The sequence below is a fragment of the Budorcas taxicolor genome, chromosome 17 (genome assembly GCF_023091745.1).
Source record: "Budorcas taxicolor isolate Tak-1 chromosome 17, Takin1.1, whole genome shotgun sequence".
Taxonomy (NCBI): Eukaryota; Metazoa; Chordata; class Mammalia; order Artiodactyla; family Bovidae; genus Budorcas; species Budorcas taxicolor.
In genome coordinates this window covers 30,063,489-30,087,979 of record NC_068926.1, presented here as the reverse complement: position 1 = coordinate 30,087,979, position 24,491 = coordinate 30,063,489, and the positions used below count along the sequence as shown (strand labels likewise).

Genomic DNA, 24,491 nt, shown 5'->3' with positions numbered 1-24,491 from the left:
AAGTAATGTCTCTGCTTTTTAACATGCTGTGTAGGTTGGTCATAACTTTTCTTCCAAGGAGCAAGCATATTTTAATTTCATGGCTACAGTCACCATCTGCAGTGATTTTGGAGCCCCCCAAAATAAAGTCTCTCACTGCTTCCATTGTTTCCCCATCTATTTGCCAAGAAGTGATGGGACTAGATGCCATGAACTCAGTTTTCTGAGTGTTGAGTTTTAAACCAACTTTTTCACTCTCCTCTTTCACTTTCATCAAGAGGCTCTTTAGTTCTTCACTTTCTGCCATAACAGTGGTGTCATCTGCATATCTGAGGTTATTGATATTTCTCCTGGCAATCTTGATTCCAGCTTGTGCTTCATCCTGTCCAGCATTTCTCATGATGTATTCTGCATATAAGTTAAATAAGCAGAGTGAAAATATACAGCCTTGGTACAGTATGGTAGCTTTGTTTTAAGTTAACTCTTTGTCAGGAATTCATTCATTAACATATGTTTGAGTGCCTGCTGTGTGTTGGGGGCTAGAAATGTGGTATTTCAGGATGGTGACATTGGTGAAAGTGTAGATGGAGATAATTAATCCTGAAAATTTAGATAATAGATAACTGCCATGATTGACTGTTGAATTTAGTTATGAGTTGCTTCACAAATAGGAAATAAGAAACTTGCTGAGTTATCGCAGTGGAACAGTTAAGGGAAAAGCCTGAATAAAGAAATGACAAGTGGAAGAATGTAGTACATTCAGATATATGTAAGTATTGAATATTAGCAATATAATATGAATATTGAAGCTTGGTAATATATTGGAGAAATGGCAGTTCCTAAAAGTTGCTGAGTCCAAGCTTGCTCAGCTCGCCCCACAACAGGCCAATAAATCCCCGAGACATGCTGAGGCAAGGAATACTATTTAGAAAGTAAGCTGACAGAGAAAATGACAGACTAATGTCTCAAAGTAAGCATCTTGTTTACTGGATCTGGATGCCAGGTTCTTTTATAGAGTCAGAAAGAGAAGCAATGAGGAACTAAAGTCAAAAGGCAGAATAGGGAGGGAGAGGCAGTGAGGAAGTAAATAGTCTTCAGTCTTGCAAAACATCTCCTGGAAGGGTCAGCCTTTGGAAGGGATGTGTTAATCTCTTCTTTTTGTTGTAGCTATTCACAGGTGGGCAGGGGAGACTATCTCTGTGTGAGCTGAACAAAGGCTCTTTAGTTTAACAGCCAGGCAGTGGGACAGGGTCCTCTGAGGCAGGCCATTTTATGTATTATTGTAGTAACAAAAGAAACAAAAAGCAAGTCAAAGAAGCAGAATTGGTTTTTCCCTGCAACAAAGGGAGATAAGGAGTCAAAGTTGTGTGTATTTGTGTATTAATATATTTTTAAAGATTGGAAAGCACTGGAACATTTTATATGGTTATCGGAATGGTCCAGTGGAATGGGAGAGTTGAGGATATAAAAGGAAATAGAAAATGGAGTTAAATTCTTGAGGTTGTGAAACTGAATAAGATTCAGAGCATATGGATCAGAATTCGTCAGCCTTGGCCCTGTTGACATTTGGAACAAGATAATTCTTTCATGGAAGCTGTCTTGTGCAACAGAGAATGGTTAGCATCATCCCTGGCCTTTACCCACTAGATACCAGAAGTACCCCACCCCCATGACAGTTTTTAAAAAATGTACCTTGAAGAGAGTTATGTGCACAAAATCACCTCTAGTTGAGAATAATTGATATAGAAGTATTGGTCTTTTAAAGAAAGGCTTTGGTTTCTTTACCTGGAGGAAAGAAATAGAACATGAGTGTGTAGATGGGTTTGTAGATTAGTTGGTAATAAAAGTAATTTTCTTCTCATGATTTTACCCTTCTCAATGAAATGAGTCAGGGTATGTGGTTGGTCAAAGGGTCGAGAGTGACAAAGTTAAAAAGTCATTTTTGTAGAACGGGAGAAAAAGGTTCTTAGAAAAATCAAAGATTCCTGGTGAGCAGTTGCGGGGCAGGGCTACAGACTATTTCTTTTGCAGAAATTTTACTAGAGAGGCTTTAGACCAAAGAGACCAGACAGGAAAATGGAGGACAGTACCAAGATACTTCTTGATTTAATTCTAAAAATGGTAGATAAGATCCTGTCTTGATCTTACTTGGTCACGAGCATAAAGCTGTTAACTTCTTGAAACTTTTTGACTTTCCCATTACACCACATTTTCTTGCTTTTCCTTCTACTTCTGTAGCCATTCTTTTTTCCATCAGATTTACAATTATCTTCCATCTGTTCCTTAATTTTCAGCAATTTCTAGGTTTATGACTTAAACCCTCTATATTCTTACTGTTAACTGCTCTCCCTAAGCACTCTTTCTACTCAGGACTCTATTACCACTGTTTTTTTAAATCCCAACTCTTTTATATCTAAATTAGATTTTGACCCTGAATTTCAGATACAATGGATCTAGCTGTTTCCTGGGACATTTTCATCATATTTATTGTATAGTTCTTTAAAAAACAACATGCCCCAAACCAAGTTTCTCCATTCAGAACCTGCTTCTTTGTTCCTTTTCCTCTTCCAACTTAACAGAAGTCCCCAGTTGATTTATGATTCCCATCTTGGTGATTGGATCTGCAGCCCCTGAATATTGATTGGCATGGATATATCCCTGTTGCCTCACATTAGTCAGTAGTCTTGTTTATATTACTCTCAAATTTCATGAATTCTTCTATATTTCCGGCTTCATCTTACTGTTCTTTTCTCTGTACACTGAAGTACTTGAAGTTTCCCAAAGATACTCTTCTCATCTTTAAGCTTTTACATGTGTTTCTCCAAACCCTTGAAATGCTTTTGCCTCTATCATCTTTGCTACGCAAACTCCTAGTCGTGTTTCAGACTTGGTTAGACAAAACAATAAGGGTATGCTCATTTCACAGATTGAAAATGAGATCCCAGAGAAAAGAAACTGAGCTCAGAAATGAGCATATACTCAGAGGAAATGTAGTAAATCAGATGAACTCAGTTTTAAAATTCACATCCTCATCAGCATGAGACTGTAGAGAAACCCTAAGATTCACCCAAGTTAGGAAGTAAAGTAGGAGACTGGGGTACATCTTAAATGTACCACTCAACTGAGGAGTAAAGAGAAGAAGCTGTAAGAAAAATTGCATGTTTTTGTCTTGATTCTGAATGGAGGCAGGTAGGAAGTAACCACTTGATGGTCAGACATTGTAGATTTGCAGCTCAAATTCATAATATAGCTCTGTCTGAAAAAACTAGAGCTAAGAATATAAAGTAGTTCTAGACTGTTAATCATCACAGGTGTCTGACATAAGCATGCCTATATCCTCTCTGGAGGAACTTATTTCAGAGGTTGGCAAACTCTTCTGTACTGGGCTGGGTAGTAAGTATTTTCTGCCTTTCAGGCTACTTAGGATTTCGGTTCTCTGTAGCATGTACTTTGCTTCATGTTTTTTTTGTTTTGTTTTTAAATGTAGCCATTTATTGTAAAAACTGTTTTTAGCTAGAGGGCTCTACATAAAACAGACTACAGGCCAAATTTGGCCCATTGATGTAGAATGACTTCATTCTAATATTATTAGAATGTAATATTCCTCCAAATATTGCCATAAGTATTTTCTAGGAAAATTAAGTGATCAAAGAAAAAAAATGGCTAAGCAGGCAAGGAAATAAGTTAGCAAGTGTATTATTGTAGCTGAAATGACAGCAGAAAGAGACCCATAGGTCCTTTGAATGCTGCAATTATCAAAGCACAGAAGAGTCACAGAATATAAATGTTTACATGGTTTAATTAACGAATGATGCCTGGCGTGCTGCAATTCATGGGGTCGCAAAGAGTTGGACACGACTGAGCAACTGAACTGAACTGAGGTTCAAAATATGTGAAGGGGAAAATTAACAGTTCAGATTTGAAAAAAAGGAACAAAGCTCCTTTAAGAAGTAAAAGTTTATTTGAAGTTAAGAATTCAATGGTTGGGTTTAATAGCAGGTGAGACAAAGTTGATGAGACACTGAGGATTTGTAAATTGAAAGAGAGGTCAGAAGAAATCACCCAGGATAAAGCACAGAGTGAAAGGGAATGTATGAAAGAGCTTCAGGAATTGGGGATAGAACGTACAGATGTAATTAGAGTTCCAGAAAAAGCAGGGAAAGAAGGGGCAGAGGCAATACATGAAGAGAGATCAGTACAATTCAGTCACTCAGTCGTGACCGACTCTTTGCGACCCCATGAACTGCAGCACGCCAGGCCTCCCTGTCCATCACCAATTCCCAGAGTCTACCCAAACCCATGTCCATCGAGTCGGTGATGCCACCCAACCATCTCATCCTCTGTCGTCTCCTTTTCCTCCTGCCCTCAATCTTTCCCAGCATCAGGGTCTTTTCAAATGAATCAGCTCTTCGCATCAGGGGGCCAAAGTATTGGAGTATCAGCTTTAGCATCAGTCCCTCCAATGAACACCCAGGACTTATCTCCTTTAGGATGGACCAGTTGGATCTCCTTGCAGTCCAAGGGACTCTCAAGAGTCTTCTCCAACACCACAGTTCAAAAGCATCAATTCTTTGGTGCTCATCTTTCTTTATAGTCCAACTCTCACATCCACACATGACTGCTGGAAAAACCATAGCATTGTTGAGACAGACCTTTGTTGACAAAGTAATGTCTCTGCTTTATATATGCTGTGTAGGTTGGTCATAACTTTCCTTCCAAGAAGTAAGCATCTTTTAGTTTCATGGCTGCAGTCACCATCAGCAGTGATTTTGGAGCCCCCCAAAAATAAAGTCTCTCACTGTTTCCATTGTTTCCCCGTCTATATGCCAAGAAGTGATGCGACCAGATGCCATGATCTTAGTTTTCTGAATGTTGAGCTTTAAGCCAACTTTTTCACTCTCCTCTTTCACTTTCATCAAGAGGCTTTTTAGCTCCTCTTCACTTTCTGCCATAAGGGTGGTGTCATCTGCATATCTGAGGCTGTTGATATTTCTCCCAGCAATCTTGATTCCAGCTTGTGTTCATTCAGCCCAGTGTTTCTCATGATGTGCTCTGCATATAAGTTAAATAAGCAGGGTGACAATATACAGTCTTGACATACTCCTTTCCCGATTTGGAACCAGTCTGTTGTTCCACGTCCAGTTCTAACTGTTGCTTCCTGACCTACATACAGATTTCTTAGGAGGCAGGTCAGGTGGTCTGGTATTCCCATCTCTTTCAGAATGTTCCACAGTTTGTTGTGATACACACAGTCAAAGGCTTTGGCGTAGTCGATAAAGCAGAAGTAGATGTTTTTCTGGAACTCTCTTGCTTTTTCTATGATCCAACGGATGTTGGTAATTTGGTCTCTGGTTACTCTGTCTTTTCTAAATCCAACTTGAACATCTGTAAGTTCACGTTTCACGTTGAACTTTGAACTGTTGAAGCCTGGCTTGGAGAATTTTTAGCATTACTTTGCTAGCAAATGAGATGAGTGCAATTGTGCAGTAGTTTGAACATTCTTTGGCATTGCCTTTCTTTGGGATTGGAATGAAAACTGACCTTTTCCAGTCCTGTGGCCTGCTGAGTTGTCCAAATTTGCTGGCATATTGAGTGCAGCACTTTCACAGTATCATCTTTTAGGATTTGAAATATCTCAACTGGAATTCCATCACCTCCACTAGCTTTGTTCATAGTGATGCTTCCTAAGGCCCACTTGACTTCGCATTCCAGGATGTCTGGCTCTAGGTGAGTGATCATACCATCATGATCATCTGGGTCGTGAAGATCTTTTTTGTATAGTTCTTCTGTGTATCCTTGCCACCTCTTCTTAATATCTTCTGCTTCTGTTAGGTCCATACCATTTCTGTCCTTTATTGTGTCCATCTTTGCCTGAAATGTTACCTTTGTGTCTCTAATTTTCTTGAAGAGCTCTTTAGTCTTTTCCATTCTGTTGTTTTCCTCTATTTCTTTGCATTGCTCACTGAGAAAGGCTTTCTTATCTTTCCTTGCTATTCTTTGGAACTCTGCATTCGGGTGGGTATAGCTTTCCTTTTCTCCTTTGCCTTTTCACTTCTCTTCTATTTGCAGCTATTTGAAAGGCTTCCTCAGACAAACATTTTGCCTCTTTGCATTTCTTTTCCTTGAGGATAGTCTTGATCCCTCTCTCCTGTACAGTGTCATGAACCACTGTCCATAGCTCTTCAGGTACTCTGTCTAACAGATCTAATCACTTGAATCTTTTGTTGCTTCTACTGCATAATCGTAAGGGATTTGATTTAGGTCATACCCGAATGGCCTAGCGGTTTTCTCCACTTTCTTCAATTTAAGTCTGAATTTGGCAATAAGGAGTTCATGGTCTGTGCCACAGTCAGCTCCCAGTCTTGTTTTTGCTGACTGTATAAAGCTTCTCCATCTTCTGCTGCAAAGAATATAATCAATCTGATTTCGGTATTGACCATGTGGTGATGTCCATGTGTAGAGTCTTCTCTTGTGTTGTTGGAAGAGGGTATTTGCTGTGACCAGTGTGTTCTATTAGCCTTTGCCCTGCTTCATTTTTGTTGTAGTCTTACTTTTTTAGGTGCAGTTCCCTATCTCGTCACTCATTAAGATCATCTTTTCCTTTAGTGCCTCAAACATAACTCTGTGATAGTTATTTTTAAGTCCCTATTGTAAAATCCAACATTTGAAATATCTGGAAGACAATTTCTATTGACTGTTATTTTCTGGACTGTGTGTTACAATTGTCTGTTTTATTTTACATTTTAAATATTAAATGAGAAATGTCTTTTTACTAGACATTATAGATATTATCTGTTTGTACTGTAGAGATTATAGATTGTTATCTTCTCTGAGGAATGTTGATTCTTTTTTCTTATTGGTTGCCCAACTTAAAATTTTTTTGGCTTGATTTTACTCTTTGTTGGATCAGATCTTTGAAAAACCTCTAACTTGATAGAATTTAACCTGTAAACTCTGTGCCCCCTCAAAATCTTGTCAAGTATTGGGTTACACCTCTGCTAGAGAATCTAGAGTAAGTCTTACTGTAGGGTGTGGGCCTTACTCTATAGCATGGCCTAATTTTAAGGTTATCTCAACTGGATCCCTTGCGTGTTGATGAGTAGTTAACAAGGGGTCTCCATTCTCAACTGGGTTTATATGTCATCATCTTCCAACACTCAATTCAGTTCAATTGCTCAGTCGTGTCCGACTCTTTGCGACCCCATGAATTGCAGCACACCAGGCCTCCCTGTCCATCACCAACTCCCAGAGTTCACTCAAACTCATGTCCATCAAGTCAGTGATGCCAGCCAGCCATCTCATCCTCTGTCGTCCCCTTCTCCTCCTGCCCCCAATCCCTCCCAGCATCAGAGTCTTTTCCAATGAGTCAGCCCTTCGCATGAGGTAGCCAAAGTACTGGAGTTTCAGCTTTAGCATCATTTCTTCCATAGAACACCCAGGGCTGATCTCCTTTTCCAACTCTATTGGCCTTTAATATATGTCTTTAGCTCAGTTTCACTGCAGCCACTTTTGGCTATGTCTTAGGGAGTCTTATATTGGTTTTCAGTTATTTTCATTGGGAGAAATAGGCTTGTATCAGCTCCCTCTATCATATGAAGAAGCAGAAGATCATAACTCTTACATCATAAAGTTAGTCTGACAATTCAGTCTTTGTAAAGAATAGTGCAATAGGAACTCAGATACTATAGGTAGTGCTAGATTAAATTGTTACAACCATCTTTTTTTTCCCCTTTTGGCCTGGTTTTGAACTTTATCTAAATGTTACCATACAGTATACTTTTTTTTAGCTTTTTATTGGACTATAATTAACAATATTGTGATAGTTTCAGGTGGACAGCAAAAGGACTCTGCCATACATATTCAAGTATCCTTTCTTCCCCAAGTTCCCCTCTCACGCATGCTGCCTCATAGCATTGAGCACAGTTCCTTGTCCTATGCAGTAGGTCCTTGTTGGTTATCCATTTAAAATAGAGCAGTGTGTAGATGCCCATCCCAAACTCCCTAACTGTCCCTTCCCCTGTCCTTCACCCCGTCCTTCATTTGTTCATTCATTACAGATATCTGACTACCTGTGAGGTGTCAGGTATACTGGTAGGCACTTGTATACAGTGTTGAGTTAAATAAAAAGTTCCTGCTGCCATGGCATTTACAGGCCCAAGGTCCTTTATGTTTCCCCTGTTTGTTGAAGTTGGACTAGGAACCTCTTTTGTATGTTCAGTTTAAGGTATAGACTAGTCAGCCCTACAACTGACTCATATCTTGCCTTTTCCTGGGACTCTGCTTGATTTCCTTTACAGGTTTCTGTGGCAGAGAAATGTTTTTACAACTGCTAAAACAGTGGTTGAAAAGTTTTGCCCCCTTTTAACTTCTATCAAGTTTTCATCCCTTGATGCAGGCAAGAGCTTAGTCTTGGTTTTTAGGCAGTATTTGGAAATGTACAAAATCAGAATAGATAGTCCAGCTAGCAAAGGTAGCCAGTTGACTTGAAGCAGGAAAACGGAGAAAAGAGAGGTGAGGACAGAAAGTAGCCACTGGTGCTGGAAATGGGTGAACTATCTCTTAAGAAATGTTAAAATCTTGTGATTATTGCTAAGAACAATGATAATGAAAATCTTGTGTTTTAAAAAAGTGGATTGAAGAATGACCAAGAACACTAAAATAATATGTCAATAAATGAAAAGCAAATCAGTTTCTAAAATATCTCCTTCAAAGATAATGTTAAAGCTAGCTGTTACAATGAAATATGTAGTTTATGAAATTCTAAATAAAAATTCTGACCTATTCCTTCTTTGATGGAATTCCAGTGATGTGTAACACAGGTGTACTTTTTAATATCTTGATAAAAGATAATTTATGAAAAATACACACATGTATACCCGTGGCGGATTCATGTTGATGTATGGCAAAACCAATACGATATTGTAAAGTAATTAGTCTCCAATTAAAATAAATAAATTTATATTAAAAAATAAATTAAATGGGAGATTTAAAAAAAAGAAAAATATAGTTTGTAATTTTTAAATGACTTTCTTGAGTAAAGAAAAGATAAGTTGCTCAACCTTTTGATTGATTGGTCTAAGAAGACATAACTGTGTCTTCTCTAATGCAGTGAAGTCAAAAATTATTTGGGAATTGGTTCTAGAGTCCTTTTTAAGTTGAAAATTGAGTATGGCCAAAATCCTCGTAAAATTCCCTTTAACCAGTTATAAAGTATGTATATGGTTTTAAGCACAACATCATATCATAATATGCATATGTAAAGTTATTATGTGTTTGATAATGTAGCAGGATCATATTTATATAACACTCAAGTGTTTCACTGTTAGAAGCACTGGAGCAAATTTATGAAGATTCTAACTTGGTGGCTCTTTCTGTTCATGGTCATCTTTTTCCTAAGAGCTGATATTTAGATTTAGTTAGTGTTTCTCTATGGTTCTCAACTTTTTAAAAAAAACATGGTGATGGTGCTCAGTGAAACTATAGTTGTTTGGATGGACACTTTACCTTTTAATCCTTTTTTTGGCCGCACTGCATGGCTTATAGTATTTTCCCAACCAAGGATCCAACCAGGGCTCCCAGCAGTGGAAGTGCAGAATCCTAACTGCTGAACCACCAGGGGATTCCCTGAACACTTTATCTTTTCATGGTTAAGACATTATTAAAATGTATATATCCTTTTGTTGTGTTTTTCTTTATGGGAGGTAACATTTTAGGGCTTAAGTTCTCCAGTGCATGCATATGTTCTTTGAGTAAAATGGTTGTTGCATTAAAAAATAGTAACTTGAAAAAAGTTTTTGTTGTTGAACAAGTAAAATCAAATTTCTATAAGTTAAATATCAATATTGTTTTAATGTACTGAAGCTAAAGATTGTTTGGGTAGATGGGATGGGAGCAGATTGTGAAGTGTCTTAAAAGCTATGTAGAAATTTAGAATAAGGAGCGATTGTACTTCTTATAAAGAAAAGTAGTATGATCAAAATATGGTTTAATAAGGTTTTAATCTCACAGAGGCATTAGTTTAGGTCAGAGTAGGGGAGGGCAGAGGATGAGTTACAATTCATTAATTGTAATCCAGGGATGAAATGAAGTGCTGAACCAAAGGGATAGCATTTATTATTTTTTCAACAAATATTCATTAATAGCCAGTTATGTTCCAGGCTTTGTGAGAATTGAAGATTAAGATACTATTTCCATGATCTTTTGGTACAGAAAGATTTACTAACCAGGATATAACACAATGATGCTAATGATTGATAAAATGTACTACATTTAACTTTTTGTCTCTTACAAAAGACACCATAAGAGAGTGAAAAGGCAAGGTTCAGAGTAGGGGAAAAACCATTTACAACATCTTGTAAAGAACTCTTAAAAGTCAGTGAGAAGGACAACTGTATAGGAAAATGAGCAGTAGAATTAAATAGTCCTACCACAAAAAAAAAGCTATCCAAATAACTTGTAAAAAGGTTTTCATCATTATTAGTCATCAGAGAAATACAGATTAAAACCGCAGTCAGATAACATATCTACCAGAGTGGCTAAATATTTAAATTTTTAAGTTTTGGGGGATAATTATAGATTCATAAGAAGTTGGAAAAATAGTTCAGAGAGGTCCATTGTACGCTTCATCCAGATAACCTTGAAAGGTTATCATCTTAGATAATTAAATCTAATATCTTAGATAAACCATAATTAAAGCACAATATTAAAACTAGGAAATTGATGTTCATTATCACAATGATAATATGTATGTGTAGTTCTGTGTCATTTTATCACATGTTGATTCACATAACTACCCTCAAAGTCAAGGCACTGAATTGGTTTTTCAGCATGAAGATCTCCCTTGTGTTCAAAAAAAAAAAAAAGATCTCCCTTCTGCTATTAAACTTACACCCATCTGCCTCCCTTCTGCTATTCCTAATCGTTGGTAGCCACTAATCTGTTCTCTATCTCTGCAATGTTATCATTTTGAGAATGTTACATAAATGGAATCATATAGCATGTTACCCTTTGAGATTGACATTTTTTTCAATCATAATGCCCTTGAGGTCCATTCAGAATGTTTATATCCATAGTTTCATCCTTTTCAAAAGGACTAAATTTTTAAAAACTGACAATCTCTAGTGGTGATGAGGATGTAGAGCAATATGAACTTACATATTGCTAGTTGGAATATAAATAGGCACAACTACTATGAAAGCGTATTTGCCAATTTCTACCAAAATTGAAGTGCACCACCTAATTTAGCAATTCCACTCCTAGTAAATACTCAATAAAAATGTATGTCATGTCTGCTGTCATAAATCACAGGGATATTTTTGGGGGTGTCTATCTCCTAAAATAAAGGGAATAAAAGCAAAAATAAACAAATGGAACCTAATTAAACTTAAAAATTTTTTGCACAGCGAAGGAAATCATCAACAAAAGGGAATGACAACCTACTGACTGAGAGACATAATTTGCAAATTATATGACCAGTAAAGGGTTAGTATCCAACATGTATAAACAGCTCATACAACTCAATATGGAAAACAAAGACAAAAAAGATTAAAAAATGGATCAAAGAACTGAATAGACATTTTTCCCAAGAGGACAGGTGGCCAACAGGCACATGAAAAGATGCTCAGCATGATTAATCATCGGGGAAATGCAAATCAAAACCACAATGGGATATCACCTCACATCTGTCAAAATGATACTCATCCAAAAGAACACAAATAACAAATGTTGGTGAGGGTATGGAGAAAAGGGAACCCTCCTACACTGTTGGTTGGAATGTATATTGGTGCAGCCACTGTGCAAAGCAGTATGGAGGTTTCTCAAAAATCTAAAAGTAGAACCACCACGTGACCTGACAATTCCAGTCCTGGGTGTATATCTGAGAAAACAACAAAAACACTTAATTTAACAAGATACACACACCCCAGTGTTCATAGCAGCAATATTTACAATTGCCAAAATATAGACGCATCCAAAATGTGCATCAGCAGATGAGTGGATAAAGATGTGGTGTATGTATTTATATGTGTTTATGTGCACACACAGACACAATGGAATACTATTCAGCCACAAAAAGAACAAAATTTTGCCATTTGTGGCAATGTGGATGGACTTAGCATTATGCTAAATGAAGTAAGTCAGAGGAAGAATGATCTCATTTATATGCAGAATCTAAAAAACAGTGAACTAGAGAATATAACAAAAAAGAAACATTCTCATGGATGTAGAGAACAAACTAGTGGTTACCAGCATGAGAGGAAAGGAGAGATGGGCAATATAGAGGTGGGTTAGTAAGAAGTACAAACTATTGAGTATAGGATAAGCTACCTTATCCTTGGTAGCTTGTACATATCCTTTGTATGTTGTACATATCCAAGGAATATAACCAATGCTTTATAATAACTATAAATGGAATATAACCTTTAAAAATTGTGCACCACTGTGTTGTACCCCTATCACATAGAATTGTTCTTACTGTTGTTTAGTTGCTCAGTTGTGTCCGACTCTCTGTGACCCCATGGACTCTAGCCCACCAGGCCCCTTTGTCCATGGGGTTCTCCATGCAAGTATACTGGAGTGGGTTGCCATTTCCTACTCCAGGGGATCTTCCCAATCCAGGAATGGAACTGGCATATCCTGCAAGTCTCTTGCATTGCAGGCAGATTCTTTACTGTTGAGCCCCTGGGGATAGCCCTTATAATACAGAATATTATATATCAATTATTATTGTTCAATCGCCCAGTTGTGTCCAACTCCTTGCAACCCCATGGACTCTAGCATGCCAGACCTCCCTATCCTGCACCATCTTCCAAAGTTTGCCCAAGTTCATGTCCATTGCATCGTTGATGCCATCCAGCCATCTCATCCTCTGATGCCCTCTTCTCTTTCTGGCCTCAATCATTCCCAGCATCAGGGACTTTTCCAATGAGTCAGTCATTCGCATCAGGTGACCAAAATACTGGAGCTTCAGTTTTAGCATCAGTCCTCCTAATGAGTATTCAGGGTAGATTTCCTTTAAGATTGACTGGTTTGATCTCCTTGCAGCCCAGGGGACTCTCAGGAGTCTTCTCCAGCACCACAGTTTGAAGGCATCAGTTCTTTGGTGCTCTGCCTTCTTTATGGTCCAGCTTTCACAATCACAAAATAAATGTCAATTATACTTCAGTTTAAAAGAAAAAGAGAGAAAGGGACTAACCTGGTGGTCCAGAGGTTAAGACTCCACACTTCTGCTGCAGGAGGCATGGATTTGATCCCTGATCTGGGAACTAAGATCCTGCATGCCTTGTTATGCAGCCAAAAAGAAGAGAGAGAGAAAAGAAAGAAACCTATATTTTAAGAGTTCCAGATATAGAAAACAAACTTATGGTTACCAGGGGATAGAGCAGAGGGAGAGATAAACTGGGAGACTGGGACTGACATATATAGACTACTATATATAAAACAGATGACTAATAATAACCTGCTGTATAGCATAAGAAACTCTACTCAATACTCTATAATGACCTAAATGGGAAAAGGATCTTAAAAAAGTGAATATATATATAACTGATTCACTTACTGTACACCTGAAAGTAATACAACATTGTAAATCAACTATATGCCTATAAGAATTTTTTAAAAAGAGGGAAAAAATATATCTGTTGACCAAAGTAAGTGTTCTGTAAAAACAGTTATGGTAACATTTTTTATAATGACTATAGTCTGAAAAGGACCTGAATGCTCATCAACAGTGGAATGGATTTTTTAAAAATCATGGTTTGATCATTGCAGGGATGGACAAGCTTTTTCTGCAATTGTAGCACTGGAGCCAGCCATATGCAGTATATGAACAAATAGGTGTGTTGTGTTCCAATAAAACTACTTAACAAAAACAAACTTGGCTTTTAGGGGCTGTAGTTTGCTGATCTCTGGTGTAGGGTCACAAACTATAAATGAATCTCGTAAAGATATTTTCGTGTAAAAGAAACCATTTTATTATTACTTTTTTATAAAATTGAAAAACAGGCAAATGAATCTGTAGAATTAAAGTCAGAGTGTTGGCTATCTTTAGGAAGAAAGAGGGTAGTAATAGAAAGGTGCATGAAGGGTACTTCTAGGGTGCTTAGTTATCAGTTCAGTTCAGTTCAGTTGCTCAATCGTGTCCGACTCTTTGCAACCCCATGAATCGCAGCACACCAGGTCTCCCTGTCCATCACCAAGCCCCGGAGTTCACTTAGACTCACGTCCATCGAGTCAGTGATGCCATCCAGCCATCTCATCCTCTGTCGTCCCCTTCTCCTCCTGCCCCCAATCCCTCCCAGCATCAGAGTCTTTTCCAATGAGTCAACTGTTCGCATGAGGTGGCCAAAGTACTGGAGTTTCAGCTTCAACATCAGTCCCTCCAAAGAAATCCCAGGGCTGATCTTCAGAATGGACTGGTTGGATCTCCTTGCAGTCCAAGGGACTCTCAAGAGTCTTCTCCAACACCACAGTTCAAAAGCATCAATTCTTTGGCGCTCAGCTTTCTTCACAGTCCAACTCTCACATCCATACATGACCACTGGAAAAACCGTAGCCTTGACTAGACGGACCTTTGTTGGCAAAGTAATGTCTCTGCTTTTGAATATGCTATCTAGGTTGGTCATAACTTTTCTTCCAAGGAGTAAGCGTCTTTTAATTTCATGGCTACAATCACCATCTGCAGTGCTTAGTTATGTCTTTACCCAAAAGGTGATCCCACAGGTTCATTCACTTTTGACCCCTCATTGAGATATAAACTTATGATTTATGTCCTCAATGATGTGTATATGTATATATAAATTTGGCTGTGTTATACCTTAGTTAATTTTAAAAATTAAAAACAAAACAGAAACATATAATTTGTGTTCCTGTCAGAATAGAACTGTTTATTCATTTTTGGCATGTGAGAAGCATACAATAAATGTTCACTGAAGTGAGAACTGCTAATAGCAAGCTCTATAGCAAGAGAAGGGCCAGTGAAGAGTAATAACTCTGAATTAGCTTGAAGAGTTTATTGAAGACTTTTGGGAAAGTAATTTTGGTATGTAATTTTGGGAAGTAATCATTTAAGACATTTTCATGGAAAAAAGACAGATCCTATTTTGAAAGGCTAATTGGATCTCATAAATGGTGTGAACTGGCAAGTAGCTATTCATATTTGAAGACAGAAGGAAAAGGTTGTTTGGTTAGCTATTAAGAGCAAGATGTCACAACTACTTTGGAATTATGTTGTTTAATTTGATTCATCAGACAGATAACTTTGTCTTTTACCTGTGTCCATTCTTTTTAGATGTTACGCTGTAAATTTTAAGGTTATGGACATATTAGCACTGAGTAATGTAGACATGATATAGGGTTTATTGGGGAAAATAACCAGACGTAATACAATGTAAGTAGCCCCTCAAACTCTTCCCCCCTCCCCTCATGGCTTCGGCCAGGCTTGGATAGTCTTCATGCACTATGGCCAAATGACCTTCCAGTAGAGAATGGCCTTTACCTTTGTAATGTTTTGCATATTTGTAGTTCAGGGCAAGGAAAATCTAAGTAATTATGTAACAGAAATTAGAAGGGGGCCTAGGGACATGTATGGGCCCATTCTTCCTTAGAGCTAACAACGTAGACCTACTCGGCATCCTTGCTGCTAAGTTTATAAAAGGGGTTTGGAAATGAATCTTCAGATCCATCTAGATTTATCTTCCATCATATGTTTCCCCTATTAGAAAATGAGGTAGAAACTTCTTGGACTAGTATTAAACGTCTACTGCTGCTGCTGCTGTCGCTTCAGTCATGTCTGACTCTGTGCGACCCCATAGATGGCAGCCCACCAGGCTCCCCCGTCCCTGGGATTCTCAAGGCAATGTGTTGCCATTTCCCTCTCCAGTGCATGAAAGGAAAAAGTGATGAAAGGGAAGTCGCTCAGTCGTGTCTGACTCTTAGAGACCCCATGGACTGCAGCCCATCAGGCTCCTCCATCCATGGAATTTTCCAGGCAAGAGTACAGGAGTGGGTTGCATTTCTCCAACTTCCTTATCAGGGCTTTTTGCCACTAGTTCTAAATAAATTCTCTCATTTATTGAATTATCTTCTAATAAATGACCATTTATTCCAAGCTTCTCATCTGTGCTCATAGTACCTAATTTAGGATTCTTTTCCCTTTCTCTAAATTCTCATTTAAGGAGCTTCTTTTGTCTCACCTCCTCTGTGATGCCTCCCTTATGATCTCAATTCTTATACCAAATATTACACTTTTCAGATACTGTCTAATATTATTTTTATTTGTACATTTCTTTCTCTCCATCTAACTGGTAAATTCCTTAAGGATAGGAAATGTGTATTAGATTACTTTGTAACCTCTATAATACCTTAATGGTCTTGTGTCTCAATGCTCGATAAGTAATTAATGATAAGAATGTATGTTCTTATAATATGTTTTAATTATAAAATGTTTATAACATTTTAGGGTTCTTGATGCCACCTTTAGACTCTGAATATTAATTATTTTTAAGTATGATGCTGGATTCTTTATTGGAACATCTTTTTTTATTCTGTTGCAATCAATTCCGGTTTTTAAAACTCATTATTTTGAGGTTGGTATCAGTTATTGTCTGTTGGTTACTCTCTTAGCCAGTTTAGTAATTAGATTCCTCCATTCTACTTTAGCAAGAAGTTGAGAACTTTAAGAAGCTAAATCTCATTAGTAAAGAGCAGTTTGAAAACCTAACACCTGAGCTTCCTTTTGAGCCAAACCAAGAAGTTCCTGTAGCAGCTTCACAGTCCAGGCAAGGTATGTAAGTCTGATTTTCTGTAAGTGTCTAAATAATATTAAAGCAGTTCTAAATTGTTTTTAAAGTTTGCTGCTTTGTTATTTGTGGAAAATGTTTAGATGTCTGATAAAAGGCTAGAATTTTAAAACTCAGCTTTTATATATCCTTTGATGAACTTCAAAACATTTTAAAGCCTTAAAAAATACAGATTGTAAATTTGGTAAGACAGCCATGTAGTAAGTGGACATAGTTGAAATCCCATCTTACTCTTGGTAAACAGGCAGGTAATCAATGACACAGGTGAACCAGGAGTTGTCTATTATATTACTAGATCATGCTCAAACTCAAATGCTTGCTTAAAAAGTAAGCTGAATTGGTTGGTTCTTTATGTGTCTTTCTTGATTTTAAGTTTGCTAGGAATCCTTCTCTTCGTGAAATAAGGAAAAATTTTCACTGACTTGCTGATTTCTTAAAATACACCATCAGTATAATTCTTTTGCTTTAAAGCCTTAGCTTTGTGTGAAAGTGGAAATACATTTGGGAGATTCATAAATTGAATCTGATATTTTCAGACAAGTGTAACTGATTTTATTATAGTTTTTCTGGAAGGCAGATTAAAGAAAAACTTTTAATTTGGAAAACTTCAGACATATGTAAAAATAGAGCAAATTGTATAATGAAATACCATTACCCATTATCTACCTATGCATTAGCTACTTAATCATCTTGTAGCCAATTTTATTTCATCTTGACTCCACTCATTCTCTTTACCTCCCATTGAATTATTTTGAAGCAAACTCCTAATCATATTATTCATATTTTTTATTTGTAAATATTTTTATATATGTTATTAAAAAGGACATCTATTTTAACACATAAATAACCCAGTACCATTATCATACTAAAATTGTTAGTAAAATTCCTTAATATGAAATATCTAGTTGGTGTTCAGATTTTCTCATTCCTCACTTTAAAAAAAAATCAGGATCCTTAAAAGTTCCAAACATTGCAATATGTTGATATGTCTCTTTTAGTATATAGGTTCATACTGGTTTTTTTTTTTTTTTCCCCTTGAACTTTATTGTTGTAGAAACTAGATTGTTTGCCCTGTATAGTATCTTACATTCTGGATTTTGCTGATTGCATCCCCATGGTCATCCAGCCATTTTCTGGTCCTGAATTTTCTTTAATTGTGATTTTGATACAGAGGCTTGAACAGACTGAGGCTCACATTTCTGTAAGAATATGTCATATATTGTTTTGAAAACTATACCATGAGGCACATAATGCTTGATTCTTTCTTTGTGTTGGTGTTAGCTATTGACAGTCATTGCTTGTAGCTTTTGGGTCACATGGGGCTTCAAAATAGTGATAACTCTGTTTTCATAATTCTTTCTTAATTTAGTAGATTACATCTGTAAAGAGAATTTCCGTTAACTGACTGTTTATCCTGAGATAGAGTCCTAACAGGTAAAGGAATAAATACTTAATTCTTTGTTTTGTTTACTGTTTCCAAAGTAATGAGCTGGTTGTCTACATCTTTCTTTGGTGAGCAATGAGGAGTCTTTTCGGTTGTGATTTTAAAATTTTAAATTTAATAATTAATAATAATTTAAAAATTATCACTATGATCAAAACTATTCATTCATCAATAAATTTGGTAGAGTTGCAGGATACAAAATTAATATATATATAGATACCAGTTGTATACTATCAAGAAAGTATCAGAAAGAGAAATTAAGGAAACCATCCCATTTATAATTACATTAAAAATAATAAAATACCTGTGAATAAACCTGCCTACAGAGGTGAAAGATCTGTACTTGGAAAACTGTCAGAAACTGATGAAAGAAATTGAAGAGGACAGAGACAGATGGAGAGATATACCATGTTCTTGGATTGGAAGAGTTAATATTGTTAAAGTGAACATACTGTCCAAGACAATGAACAGATTCAATGAAGTCCCAATGACAAACTTCCATGGTATTCCAGTGGTAAAGAATCTGCTTGCCAATGCAGGGAACACAGGTTTTGATCCCTGGTCCAGGAAGATTCCACATGCTGTGGGGCAACTAAGCCACTGCGCCACAACTAATGAGCCTGATCTCTGGAATCCACAAGCTGCAACTTCTGAGCCCGTGAGCCACAGCTCCCGAAGCCCTCGCACCTTAGAGCCAGTGCTCCACAACAAAAGAAGCCACCACAATGACACACCCACACACCACAACTGGAGAGTATTAGCCCTCAATCTTCACAACTAGAGAAAGCCCATGCACAGCAATGAAGACCAAGTGCAGGGCCCCACCCCCCTGCAAAAAAATGCCAATGACATTTGTCACAGGGCTAGAATAAATTGGAAGCACGAAAGGTGCCAAATGATTATTTTTCAAGACTCAAAGCAATCTTGAGAAAGAATAACAGTTGGAAGAATCAGAATCCCTAATTAAGACTATACTACAAATCTATAGCAACCTATGTGTCCATCAACAGATGAATAAATAAAGAAGGTATGGTACGTATAGATACACTCAGTTCAGTTCAGTTCAGTCGCTCAGTCGTGTCTGACTTTTTGTGACCCCATGAACCTCAGCACGCCAGGCCTCCCTCCCTGTCCATCACCAACTTCCGGAGTTCACCCACATCCATGTCCATCGAGTCGATGATGTCATCCAACCATCTCATCCTCTGTTGTCCCCTTCTCCTCCTGCCCTCAATCTTTTCCAGCATCAGGATCTTTTCCAATGAGTCAGCTCTTCGCATCAGGTGGCCAAAGTATTGGAGTTTCAGCCTTGACATCAGTCCTTTCGATGAACACCCAGGACTGCAATCCTTTAGGATGACCATAAAAAAAAGAGCAGAATTTTGTGATTTGCAGGAACATGGATAGACGTGGAGGGCATTATACTACATGAAATAAATCAGACAAAGACAAATACTCTATGATATTTCTTATATGTGAAATCTAAAAAATACAACAAACTAGTGAATTATAACAAAACAAGAAACAGACTCACAGATACAGACTAGTGGTTTCCAGTGGGGAGAAGGAATGGGGGAGATTATGAGGTTAGGGGATTAAGAGATACAAACTATTATGTGTGATATAGGCTACAAGGGTATAGTGTATAATATGGGGAATATAGCCAATATTATTTATAATTATAAATGGAGTATTATCTTTATAAAAATTGTGAATCACTATATTGTACATCTCCAACTTATATAATGTGCATCAGCTATACTTTGACTAAAATATCACTAAGAACTGTACAAAAAAGATCTTCATGACCCAGATAATCACGATGGTGTGATCACTCACCTAGAGCCAGACATCCTGGAATGTGAAGTCAAGTAGGCCTTAGAAAACATCACTATGAACAAAGCTAGTGGAGGTGATGGAATTCCAGTTGAGCTGTTTCAAATCCTGAAAGATGATGCTGTGAAAGTGCTGCACTCAATATGCCAGCAAATTTGGAAAACTCAGCAGTGGCCACAGTACTAGAAAAGGTCAGTTTTCATTCCAATCCCAAATGCCAAAGAATGCTCAAACTCCTGCACAATTGCACTCATCTCACATGCTAGTAAAGTAATGCTCAAAATTCTCCAAGCCAGGCTTCAGCAATACGTGAACCGTGAACTTCCTGATGTTCAAGCTGGTTTTAGAAAAGGCAGAGGAACCAGAGATCAAATTGCCAACATCCTCTGGATGATGGAAAAAGCAAGAGAGTTCCAGAAAAACATGTATTTCTGCTTTATTGACTATGCTAAAGCCTTTGACTGTGTGGATCACAATAAACTGTGGAAAATTCTGAAAGAGATGGGAATATCAGACCACCTGATCTGCCTCTTGAGACATCTGTATGCAGGTCAGGAAGCAACAGTTAGAACTGGACATGGAACAACAGACTGGTTCCAAATAGGTAAAGGAGTACGTCAAGACTGTATATTGTCACCCTGCTTATTTAACTTCTATGCAGAGTACGTCATGAGAAACGCTGGACTGGAAGAAACACAAGCTGGAATCAAGATTGCCGGGAGAAATATCAATAACCTCAGATATGCAGATGACACCACCCTTATGGCAGAAAGTGAAGAGGAACTAAAAAACCTCTTGATGAAAGTGAAAGAGGAGAGCGAAAAAGTTGGCTTAAAGCTCAACATACAGAAAATGAATATCATGGCATCCGGTCCCATCACTTCATGGGAAATAGATGGGGAAACAGTGGAAACAGTGTCAGACTTTATTTTTTGGGGCTCCAAAATCACTGCAGATGGTGACTGCAGCCATGAAATTGAAAGACTCTTACTCCTTGGAAGAAAAGTTATGACCAACCTAGATAGCATATTCAAAAACAGAGACATTACTTTGCCGACTAAGGTCCATCCAGTCGAGGCTATGGTTTTTCCTGGGGTAATGCATGGATGTGACAGTTGGACTGTGAAGAAGGCTCAGCGCCAAAGAATTGATGCTTTTGAACTGTGGTGTTGGAGAAGACTCTTGAGAGTCCCTTGGACTGCAAGGAGATCCAACCAGTCCATTCTGAAGGAGATCAGCCCTGGGATTTCTTTGGAGGGAATGATGCTGAAGCTGAAACTCCAGTACTTTGGCTACCTCATGTGAAGAGTTGACTCATTGGAAAAGACTCTGATGCTGGGAGGGATTGGAGTCAGGAGGAGAAGGGGACGACAGGATGAGATGGCTGGATGGCATCACTGACTCGATGGACGTGAGGCTGAGTGAACTCAGGGAGTTGGTGATGGACAGGGAGGCCTTGTGTGCTGCGATTCATGGGGTCACAAAGAGTCGGACACGAATGAGCGACTGAACTGAACTGAACTGATGATCTCTTAAATGTATTAGATGAATTATACTCTCATCTTGTTGATAACTTGTGCTGTTGATCAGTTTATTGACTTTATCTACCTTTCATTGCTTTGTTTTGTGATAATGGAGTTGGATTCTTAACTGTCTTATTTGCAAGCTGGCCTGATGTTAATTAAGCTTTGTCAGTATTCTAGTTACTACTGAGTTGCTTATTGTTTCTAGGCCTTTTCCACTGAAAGAGCTTGGAAATTTTTTTAAGGAAAATTACATTATGATTTTACGTTAATAATTTTTGTTCACATTTAATATTAAAGGTTTTATTAAATTTTATATTTGTACCACTTTTTACTTACATAAAAAATATTCCTATGTACAGTAACAGAATTGTTTATCCTATAATAATTTAAGAATAACAATAATATTACTGTAAATACTAAAAGCTTACTTGTTTTAAAGTTCTTTAAACATTTAAAATTTGAACTGTTTAAAACTTTATACTTTTAAACTTTAAAAATGTTCTTAGGGTATTCCAATAGGGATCTTCAGAGTAATTATAAGATTTTTCATGTTGTTTAATTTGAATACCTTAAAATTAAAAATTTATGCCCCTCCCTACATCATAGAATTAAAGTCCCATGAGGTATATTTTATTTTTTTTTATTTATTTAAATTCCTGGGATCCACTTTTAACTTTTTATAAACTATGCTATGCTATACAATGCAGTTTTAAAATTCAGTGACTCAAAGTCATTTAAAGTGATTATTAAAGTCAGAGTTAGCATGTGTATTTTTTTCATGGTTAAAGAAGTGACCATGTTTTCATTTTATTTTTAATTGCATAATAATTACTTTATAATATTGTGATATTTTCTGCCATATGTCAACATGAATTAGCCATAGATATACATATGTCCCCTCCCTCCCACCTTTTTTCCCCATCCCACCCCTCTAAGGTTGTCATAGCGCACTGACTTTGGGTTGTCTGCATCATACAGCAAATTCCCACTGGCTGTCTATTGTTACATATGGTAATGCATGTGTTTCAATGCTACTCTCTCAAATCATCCCACCCTCTCCTTCCCCCACTGTGTCCAAAAGTCTGTCGTTTATGTCCGCATCTCCTTTGCTGCTCTGCAGTAGGATCATCAGTACCATCTTTCTAGATTCCGTATATATGCATTAATATATGTATTTGTCTTTCTCTTTCACTTCACTCTGTATAATAGGCTCTAGGTTCATCCACCTCATTAGAACTGACTCAAATGCGTTCCTTTTCATAGCTGAATAAGATTCAAGTATACACTTACGTGTATGTGTACCACAACTTCTTTATTCATTCATCTGTCAATGGACATCTAGGTTGCTTCCATGTCCTTAGCTATTGTAAATAGTGCTGCAGTGAACGTTGGGGTACATGTGTCTTTTTCAAGTATGGTTTCTTCAGGGTATATGCCTAGGAGTGGGATTGCCGGGTCTTATGGTAGTTTTATTCATTGTTAAGGAATCTCCATACTGTTCTCCACAGTGCCTGTATCAATTTACATTCCCACCACAGTGCAGGAGGGTTCCCTTTTCTCCACACCCTTTCCAACATTTATTGTCTGTAGATTTTTTGATGATGGCCATTCTGACTGGTGTGAGACAATAGCTCATTGTAGTTTTGATTTACATTTCTCTAATGTTAAGCAATGTTGAGCAGCTTTTCATGTGTTTATTAGTTGTATATATGTCTTCTTTAGAGAAATGTCTGTTTAGAAGTGACCACATTTTAAATAAACAAAGGTTTCATGTTAGCATCTTTGTTTGGTTTGGCACCTTGGGCTATATCCTCTGAGAACTATTAAAGAAATATGTAAAGTCTTGGAATAAACTATAGATTACCCTCTGATCCACTGATAATATCAATAATTTTTATTGTTAACTGGGCAAATGTATTGCTCTGTGCAAAGGGAAAAAATATAGCACTCTACTTTCAAAAGGAAAGAAGCCTAGAGGATATGGTTCACAGCTACAAAAATACATGTGATTCATTTGAAAATGGAGCCCTCTTAAAGACAGTGATCTAGTCAACCATTAGTATCTTCCATTGCCAAAAGTAAATATTCTCCCATATGCAGTTTGAATTGCATCATATCTGCCACTCTTCATGTTACTCATTTTCAGTTCAGTTCAGTTCAGTTCAGTTCAGTCGCTCAGTCGTGTCCGACTCTTTGCGACCCCATGAATTGCAGCACGCCAGGCCTCCCTGTCCATCACCATCTCCCGGAGTTCACTCAAACTCATGTCCATCGAGTCAGTGATGCCATCGAGCCGTCTCATGCTCTGTCATCCCCTTTTCCTCCTGCCCCCAATTCCTCCCAGCATCAAAGTCTTTTCCAGTGAGTCAACTCTTCACACGAGGTGGCCAAAGTACTGGAGTTTCAGCTTTAGCATCATTCCTTCCAAAGAACACCCAGGGCTGATCTCCTTCAGAATGGACTGGTTGGATCTCCTTGCAGTCCAAGGGTCTTCTCCAACACCACAGTTCAAAAGCATCGATTCTTTGGCACTCAGCTTTCTTCACAGTCCAACTCTCACATCCATACATGACCACAGGAAAAACCATAGCCTTGACTAGACGGACCTTAGTCAGCAAAGTAATGTCTCTGCTTTTGAATATGCTATCTAGGTTGGTCATAACTTTTCTTCCAAGGAGTAAGTGTCTTTTAATTTCATGGCTGCAGTCACCATCTGCAGTGATTTTGGAGCCCCAAAAAATAAAGTCTGACACTGTTTCTACTGTTTCTCCATCTGTTTGCCGTGAAGTGATGGGACCAGATGCCATGATCTTAGTTTTCTGAATGTTGAGCTTTAAGCCAACTTTTTCACTCTCCTCTTTGGTATATTCACATAAAGGAAAAATATGCAATAGTGGGAAATAAAAGATC

The 24,491-nt window shown here is 37.6% G+C and overlaps 1 protein-coding gene across 1 annotated transcript in view; it reads left to right on the top strand.

The window, feature by feature from the left end:
• LARP1B (La ribonucleoprotein 1B) overlaps positions 1–24,491 on the top strand; it is a 123,231-nt gene that overhangs the window by 54,952 nt on the left and 43,788 nt on the right. Inside the window, exon 12 of the mRNA XM_052654583.1 lies at positions 16,636–16,759. Within this exon, the coding sequence (XP_052510543.1) occupies positions 16,636–16,759 (124 nt within the window). The remainder of the gene's footprint in view (positions 1–16,635; positions 16,760–24,491) is intronic.